At 57.3% G+C, this 9008-nt stretch overlaps 1 protein-coding gene across 1 annotated transcript in view; it reads right to left on the reverse strand.

The window, feature by feature from the left end:
• The window catches only part of IL31RA (interleukin 31 receptor A), a 42468-nt gene extending 38338 nt beyond the window's left edge, over positions 1 to 4130 (reverse strand). The window contains exon 1 of the mRNA XM_036278802.1: positions 4031 to 4130. Within this exon, the coding sequence (XP_036134695.1) occupies positions 4031 to 4130 (100 nt within the window). The remainder of the gene's footprint in view (positions 1 to 4030) is intronic.
• Between the last annotated feature and the right edge of the window lie 4878 nt (positions 4131 to 9008).

Here is a 9008-nt window from a genome sequence, read left to right on the forward strand (position 1 = left end):
GGGGGGAGGAGACTTTTGAAACTGGTCAGCTAGCCCTGGCGGGTTTGGCTCAGTAGTTAGAGCGTTGGCCCTCGGACAGAAGGACCATGGGTTTGATTCCCAGTCAAGGGCACGTACCTGGGTTGCAGGTTTGATCCCCAGCCCTGGTGGGGGTCATGCAGGAGGCAACCAATTGATGTCTCTCTCACAATGTTTCTCTCTCTCCCCCTCTCTCCCCAGTGTACCCACGTCAAATTCCTGTCAAACCCCAGTGCACCCCCGTCAAACCCCTGTGCACCCCCGTCAAACCCCAGTGCCTGTACTTTCCTGCTCTTCTCGAACACCTCTCCCTCGCTCCCTCCGAAGCTTGGGTTAATATACATAAAAGCCACGAGCCAGATCGCAGTCAAACATCTGGGTCCCAGAACCATACGTATCACCAGGTACCGGGAGAAGAGAAAGAGGTTCCAAATGAGCTTTTATCATCCTCACCTGAGGACATTTTTCTGTGTTTTTGTTGAGATAGAGTGGAGGGAGAGAGGGAGAGAAGCATCGATGTGAAAGGGACACATTGAGTGGTCGCCACCCACACAACCCAACCAGGGCCGGGGAAAAACTGCAACCCCTTAGCAGGAACCGAACCCGGGTCTCTCTGGACCGCAGGCCGATGCTCTAACCGCTGAGCAAACCCGGCCAGGGCCTAGCTCAGCTTTTTTAAGAAGTGACATTTGTCTTGCCCTGACCTCTGGGCACATGACGAGAGCAATAGTCTCCCGGAGGCCACTTGACGTGGGTGTCGGGGAGGGAACGATGCCTGGTCCTCTGCCCCCCTAGGTTCTCCGGCTGGGGCCTCCTAGATTGGACTGAAGGGAAGGGTCACAGGAGAAGCCGTCTGTTCACACGCGCAGAGCACGTCCCATGAGCAGGAGAAACCGGAACGAAGAGGAACCAAGATGTGGCTAGAACGTGGGCTTGTGCAGCATCTTAGCCGAGAGGGCACGAGGCCAGGGGGAAGGACGTCAGCCTCCCACGGTGGCATCAGGGGCGGGGACTGCGAGGGGCCTCATACAGTGAGGTCCCTCCCGGCACCAACTCTCTGCTTCCTGGAGGCCACGAAGCTGCCCCAGGAGAGAGGATCTGTGGCAGTCATGAGTTTCCAGAAAGTTCTGCCCCTAATCAGACCAGGGAAGCTGCAGGAAGACCTCCTTTCTGCGTCTACTGGTGTTCCTTGCCTCCCGGTCCAGCCGTGTTTCTGTCCCAGCGGCATGTTCCGGGCGCATTCTGGCCCCACCCGGAGCGTGGAGGGGGCCTGTGATAGTCAGGAGGGCCCAGCGCTGTTTCTTCAGCACCTCCCCCCCGCACGGGGCAGATTTCGGCCCCTCGCCCCCTTGAAGCTGCTCTGGCTGGTGAGAGGAAGGAGCCTGTCCGGGGTCCCGCCTGCCTAGAGATCCCGGGGGGGAGGGGGCTCCATCGGCCTGGCGCCCGCTCGCTGCGGTGGGCATGTGTCACCTGGCTCAGCGCTGGCGGCTCTGCAAAGCCAGGCCTCTGAGACCGGCCGGGATCCGCCCTGACACATCGCCCGCCGCTCCTGTGTCCGCACGACGTTCTCCTTCAGCATTTTAAACGCGTGTTACTACCAATCGGGCGGGGGCGGGTGAAAAGGAACCAGCCGAGCAGACAACGCCAGGCTTGGTGTCTACGCCGCGCTCCCCTTGCGGTCACCGTCTCAGCCCCCGTCACCTGGGGGGCCCTGCCCTGGGACCCGTCCGCACCCCATGAAGCACAGCCGCGGTGGCTGGGGGCCCCGCACGGCGACTGGGCTGCCTCCGTCAAGCCTCGTCAGACTGACCTGTCGTTAGCGTGTCAGCTCTACAGAGAAGACTGTCCCAGACACGTGTAAAATTGTGATGGGCCCTGAAGGGCACCCTAGCTCTGTGACGGTTCTACCGAAGTCCAGGAGTACTGGCTACTCAAGACTGCAGAGGTCACGAGACAAGGAAACGCTAAGAAGGCACCGATGGGAAAACGAGTGGAAGGAACCCAGTTCACCCCTGGAATGTCTCCGTCAGTGCCTGCTTCAGTTTGGGCCGACACGCTGTTGGCTGCCGACGTGGGGAGCCCGGACGAGCGTCCGTGGGGACCCTCTGTACTAGCTTCACAGGGCTTTGAGACATCTAGAATGATTCAAAAACAGGTTTTTCTAAAAATTGACAGCTAAAAGCTGGATTTACCATTCACACACATCTCACCTTCCCCTACATCTTCAAACACAATCCCATGATTATATTCCTACATTTCTAGAAATAACTATTACCCCTATTTGTAGAAATAAAAAGAAATGTTCATCAACTTTTCTTGAAAAAAGACTGGGAGAATATTCTTGCTTATCGGAGAATTTCCTATATGCAAGAGGAAAACTTTTGTTTTTTTGGGGGGGGGGTTAATCCTCACCTGAGGATATTGTTTCCATTGATTTTTAGAGGGTGAAAGAGAGAGAGGGAGGGGGAGAGAAGCATCGATGTGAGACAGACACATCCAGTAGTTGCCTCCCAAATGACCCCGACTGGGACTGGGGATCAAACCTACAACCCAGGTATATATACATGCCCTTGACCAGGAATCGAACCTGTGACCCTTCAGTCTGCAGGCAAACTTTTCAAAACTAAAAAGATGTTCTCAATCTCCCTTCTTCCCCCATGTTCATATCACTTTGGTGCCATTGCAAAGTTAGTGTTTTAAAAAGTGTCTTGAGCCTGGCTGGTGTGGCTCAGGAGGTCACGGGTTCGATTCCCAGTCAGGGCACAGGCCCAGGTTGTGGGCCAAACCCCCAGTGGGGGGCGTGCAGGAGGCGGCCAGTCAATGTTCTAGCTCATCGATGTTTCTGTCTCACCCTCTCCCTTCCTCTCTCTCTAAAAATTGAGAAAGGAAAAAATAACAATAAATTGTGTTTAAAAAAAAAATAAAATAAAAAGTGTCTTGGACTAGAAGAGTGGTCTGAGCAGAAGCCGGGGAAGAATATTCTGGAAGGGAAGTCGGGTGCGAGCTGGAGCCTGCTCTGCAGGAGACGGTGTAAGGAGCAGGTGGCAGGAGACAGAGAGAAAGTAGGAGAAGACAAGTAGACGGAGAGGGTGAGTTAGTAGGGACCATGACGCCACAGTCAGAACTTTAACTGGGGTAACTGTCGATGCCTGAGCTGGCGGGGGGGCCTGCCCACCCCTGTGGTCCGTGAGGTCCTGGGGGCACAGGTGTGATGGGGGAGGCGCTGCAAGGCAGGCTGTGTCCCGACAGGTCTGGCTAGCACCCTCATCCCCTGTGAGTCACCAATGCCCTCTTGGTGATCCCCGATTGCTAAATGCTATGGACTGAATTATGAACCCCAAATGCACACGTTACAGCTCTAACCCCCACTGGGGTCCTGATAAGAGGAGAAGACTCCCAGAGGGACGGCATCTGCAAGCTGGGCTGGAGAGCGATGTCGGAGGAAACCCGCCCTGCACGACCTTGGCCTTGGACTTCAGCCTCTGAGCCGTGAGCGCAGTTCCGCAGGCCAAGCCGCCCAGCCCGCCCCGCCTCCGTCTTCCACACAACAGCCACCAAATGAAGCGTAGCCCGGCCAGTGGCCAGACTGACTTTAGGTCCATCGCCTTGAGTTGGGCCACTGCAGAAACATGCCTTTTCACCACGTCCCTTCGTATTCTTGGCATTTAATGCAAAGCGCGTGAAAAGTATACATGTTTGTTTTTATGGGTTTTATGTGAAACTCCTACACGTAACACAGAGACTGTTGAAATAAGCATTCATTACTCTGAGACAGTGGACCTCTTGTGCGGGGTCAGATCTCCCTTTGGAAATATGACAGGCCACCTTGCCAAACCCGCACACCCATAAATATACATCAACCTGTGCACGTGCCCACACACTCAAGGGGTCCACACACCCCGCTGCCCTGGCGGTGCCCGCAGCCCAGGCACCCCCTGCTCTCCAGGGACAATTCCTGTCCCACGAAGGCAACGGAATCCCATGGCCCAGAGGACAGCACCAGCTCACTTACCTGCCAGGCTGAGTCCGCAGTGCAGGGTTAGCGCCCACAGTGCCCAGGCCCGCATGGTCCCCACGTCCGCGCAGGCCGGCTGGGGAGAGAGTGGAAACATCACAGCCAGGTTGGCTTGTTTGTCTCTTTTCAACAGATCTATTTCCAGCGACAAGCCGATTCTGAGGACTTTAAGGACGAGTTCTTTATTTCTTTCTATCTTATTCCACTTTACATTGTGACGGTCATCACACAGATCCCTTTCTGATCACTCCATCAACCCCCGTCAACGTTTTATTTTGTCCACAGTTCATCCACTGTGTGACAGGAAGGTACTGTGAGTTCTACGGGTTGAACCCCTCCTCTGGTCTTGGCCTCCGGTCCCAGCACCCCAGCCAGATGGCAAGACTCATCGTTTCGCAAAAGCACCACAGTATTTCACATCCCAGGGGCTGACCATGTGGTTCCTTCAGTCTAGGGTGTCCTCTCCTCACATTCCTGGCAAATCCACCCATCCTTCCAGAGTCCAACCTCCTCCAAGCATCCTCCCCGGACTCCCACCGGGAGCTGTCCAGCGGGGCCTGTGCCCGCCCCGCCTGCCACTCACCGCAGTAGCAGGTCACAGAGCGGCACTGGGCGGGGTACCTGGCCTCTTCGCTCCCAGGCAGTGTCTGCAGCGTGGCTCCTGCTCCTCTGAGAAGGCTCAGTACTTAAGGCAGCGCCCAGTGCGTGGGAGACATGCCATATCGTTCATGGAATTAATTAGGACAGAAAGTCTGCGGCTCCTCCCCTCGTCCCCTGGGACGCGGATACTCTAAGGATGGGGCTGATGTGGCAGCAGCGCCTCCTCTCGGGAGGGAATGAATGAGGCTGCATTCCCCTGTCAGGCGATTATAGGGAAAACACAGAGCCCGCCACGGAATCAACCCGCCACTCAGGACACAGTCCCATGTAGCATTTCTGGAGAACCCACAGGGTGGATTGTCTGAGCTACAAAGCCGTGAAATGCTAACTAGCGGAGGATCCTGCTGCTCCGAGCACAGGGTGCGGCGTCCAGGGGAAACTCCCCGGGGCAGCAGGGATGCCGCTCCGCAGGCAGAAGCTGTGTTCTCGAGAACAAGCTTCTGATGGAACGCGCTCCACACCTGCAGGCAAAGTTTTCCCATTTCAGTGACGAACAAACGTGTTCTTTCAGCGTTCGTAACACGAATAGCATTTGCGCTGTGCAATTATTCAGGGCGCTGTGTTCTTAGGCAGCGACACGCCCTGCCGTCCTGGGAGCGGGCGGCGGGCAGCCCCGTGACCGCCTGAGTGATCCTAGACGCCTGCGGTAGGGGTGATTCCAGGAGGGGCTCGGCATTTTTAAAATGTTATCAATATTCAATGTTGAAGAAAATATTAGTATAAAATACTTCTGATTGGTGGCAAGTATTGCTTGGCTCCTTTACAGTGAGCAGACTTATCCGTTACTCGTGAGACTGGAAACAGCCCAGTGGTGCTGAACTCCAGGGCGACGGGCCGGGAGCGGTGCGGTCACTGGAGAGGCCGGTCCAGGGCGGCCCCGCCACCTCGCACCTCTTACTCAGCGGCCACGCCGGAGGCGCTGGGCATAAAGAGCCTGTCCCTTTGCTGTGGGACAATGGAAAGCTGGGGGAATTCTGGGACAGGTGGAATAGGGAAACCGAGACAGGAAATGAAACAAAGCCAGAACTTTGCAGTCTGCTTGTCGGAGGGCCTGACCTTGAGAACAAGGTTGAAACCTCTCCTCACAGAAGGCAGGGGAGGAGGGGGAGGGGAGCGGGGAGGAGGGGGAGGGGAGCGGGGAGGAGGGGGAGGGGAGCGGGGAGGAGGGGGAGGGAAGCGGGGGGAGGGGAGCGGGGGGAGGGGGAGGGAGGCGGGGAGGAGGGGAGGGGAACGGGGAGGAGGGAGAATCAGACACCACTTGGTGCAGATCACCCTGAAGTTGTCAGCACAGCAGGGAGGAGGACAGAGGGGTAGGAAAAAGCCCGGTGCTCCCGTCAGTTGTGGGCAGGCGACAGTCAAGGAAAGGGGAGACTTTTAGAGTTCACCTGTCCCAGTAGATACAACAGAGGAACTTTCTAAAAAACGTATCGACAGAAGGGTACCTAAGGCAGAAACCGCCCACCCACTGGCTCCCAGAGAGCAGTCTGTGCTGAACAAGCCGGACACATAGGGCTGCTCGCTGTTTCATTGATGCGTGTGCGTTCACACGCCCTCGTGTGCTGATACGTTCATGCGCCTTCATGTGCTAATACGTTCACTCGCCCTCGTGTGCTGATACGTTCACGCGCCTTCATGTGCTAATACGTTCACTCACCCTCGTGTGCTGATACGTTCACGCGCCTTCATGTGCTAATACGTTCACTCGCCTTCGTGTGCTGATACGTTCACGCGCCTTCATGTGCTGATATGTTCACTCGCCCTCATGTGCTGATATGTTCACGTTCACACGCCTTCGTGTGCTAATACGTTCATGTGCCTTTGTGTGCTGATACGTTCACTCACCCTCGTGTGCTGATATGTTCACACGCCTTCGTGTGCTGATACGTTCACTCACCCTTGTGTGCTGATATGTTCACACTCCTTCGTGTGCTGATACGTTCACGCGCCCTCGTGTGTTAATGAATATACTACCCAGTGCAATCAAGGTCTCTCCTATAAGTTCTTTTCTATGAGAAGGACAAGAATCGAGGTTGGGGGCTGCCACTCTCTTTGACCCAGGGGCTGTCCAGTCACACCTCTCTGGTGTCTGAGAAGTGCCCGTCACAACTTCATTCCAGTTCAGGGGTCCTGAGCAAAGAGCAGGGTCAGAGGGCGGAGGGGTGGTGGAGTCCCCAGTGAGCGGCAGCTGCTGGCGGCCCTATGCTGCCCTCAGGAGGGCTGGACAGGAAAGGCCGAGAGCCCTGGTCGGCCACAAAGGTCAGCTGGCGAGGGCACAGGGACTCGAGGGCAATGACGGGGCGCTGGCGGCACGGTCTCCAGGACGACCCCTCCACTGGACGGCTCTCACAGCCCCCAGGACCTTGCCCCTGACCCCCGCACCGGACGACCGCCCCACGACAAAGCCTGGCAGTGCGAATGTGAACAGATGTGGGGCCTCCCAGAAACTCAGACATACATCTGAGAGTCTATCTGGCGAGATCTGAGCACAAGGTGATGGAGTGATCAGTGGACCAAGTCAAGGACGTCTGCGTCCCTGCACACTCACTCGGAGTGCCAGCCAAAGACACCTGGGAGCCCTGGGAGACGGCCGGGTCCCACCGGTGCAGGGGTCTGTGTGACCAACTGGCCTGCAGGGAAGGAGACAGGATGGAGGGAGAGGTCACCGGGGGCGTGAAGCGCTGATGGGGAGGAGGGAGTGGGCAGATTTCCCCAAGGCCCTGGGGAAGGAGACGATGCAACTCCCCGCCCCGGGGGCCACGCTGCAACAGGGCCACCGCCAGACCTCACCACAGCCCTGACGAAGGCACCTCCAGCCAAACTCCTGCTCCTCTGAGTCTGGGAAGCCTTCTCGGATCTAACTTAGCAGGAGGGGCCAGCACGAGTGGGGAACCTTCCAGCCATCAGACCCTGTCTGTGCTTCGTTTAAACTCCTGGGGTCTCGCCCGGCCGGCGTGGCTCAGTGCATAGAGCATAGTCCCAGGGACAGAGAGGTCCCGGTTCAATTCCCGGTCAGGGCACAGCCCCGGGTTGCGGGCTCCATCCCCAGTAGGAGGCGTGCAGGAGGCAGCTGATGGATGTTTCTCTCTCACATGGATGTTTCTATCTCTCTCTCCCTTCCCCTCTCTCTAAAATTTCGATAAAAATATTACATGTATATATATATATAGAGAGAGATGTCTCGAAGCCTCACAGGGGTGACTCAGTCTCCCCACTTGAGTCCTCCGGATCAGCAAGCTGGGCCACGAGGACTCCTACGTCCACTGAGCTGTGATCCGAGGAAATCCCCGGCGTCCCCGCCTGCCTGAGTCACCAGCCCTGACTGCCAACATGAGCAGCTGAGTCACTGGCTTTCACCGAGAGGTCATTTCCTAGAAACACGGCTTCTCGTTAGTGGGCACCCCTTGAATGCGGCATGGACGGAGCCCCGACTGCTCAAGTCCACCAGGAGCCTCCAGAATGGACTGTGGGGATCCTCAAACACACCGAGCGTGCTGGCTCCTGGGAGCACCACCCTGCCAGGCGTAAACGGGCCACCGTTAGGGGCACAGCGACGAGAAACAAGCCCAAGGGGACAAGGTAAGAGGGGGAAGCGGAGCAGGGGACCTGCCTCTCCCTGCAAAGTTTAGCCGGTTGATATCCTTCCTCCCCACACCCTGTCTCGTGACCAGAGCAAAAGAGCCGAGTGTGGCTGCGGCTTTCTCCAGCCACCCCCCACGCACACCTCACGGCCGTTGTCGGGCGGCTCAGAAGTCCCCGTTCAAGACTGTGTCCGGGCCGGGGTGGCGCGGCGGTTAGAGCCCCAGTCCATGCACCAAGGAGTCCCAGGTTCGATTCCGGACAAGGGCACGTATCTCGATTGCAGTTTGATCCCAGGCCCCAGCTGGGGTCGTGCAGGAGGCAGCCAGTGCCTGTGTCTCTCTCCCATCGGTGTTTCTCTCTCGCTCGCTCCCTCCTTCCCTCTTTCCCCCTCTATCTGAAAATCAGTGGGAAAATATCCTCGCGTGAGGATAAAAAAAAAGGCTGCGTCCCAGACTCTAGGGTTCATCGGACACCACTGTGCCAACGTGCCCTGGGGTGATCTTCCTGGGCAGCCTGCTGGCCCTCCCCCACACCAGTCCGCTCAGCTCAGTGACGCCCTGTGTGCGGGAGCCCTGCCTGTGTGGTCTGGGCTTCAAAGGCTGGCCAAGCAGGAGGGGTGGGTTCCAGGTCAGCCGGGCTCTGAGGCTGGGAGGGAGGGGCCAGCGCTCAGTCCCGCCCACTCTGTGCACCCCCAGGACCTGGTCCAGTTTCACTCCTGCTGATCCAGCCAGCACTC

The sequence above is a fragment of the Molossus molossus genome, unplaced genomic scaffold, assembly GCF_014108415.1.
Source record: "Molossus molossus isolate mMolMol1 unplaced genomic scaffold, mMolMol1.p scaffold_m16_p_3, whole genome shotgun sequence".
Classification (NCBI taxonomy): domain Eukaryota; kingdom Metazoa; phylum Chordata; class Mammalia; order Chiroptera; family Molossidae; genus Molossus; species Molossus molossus.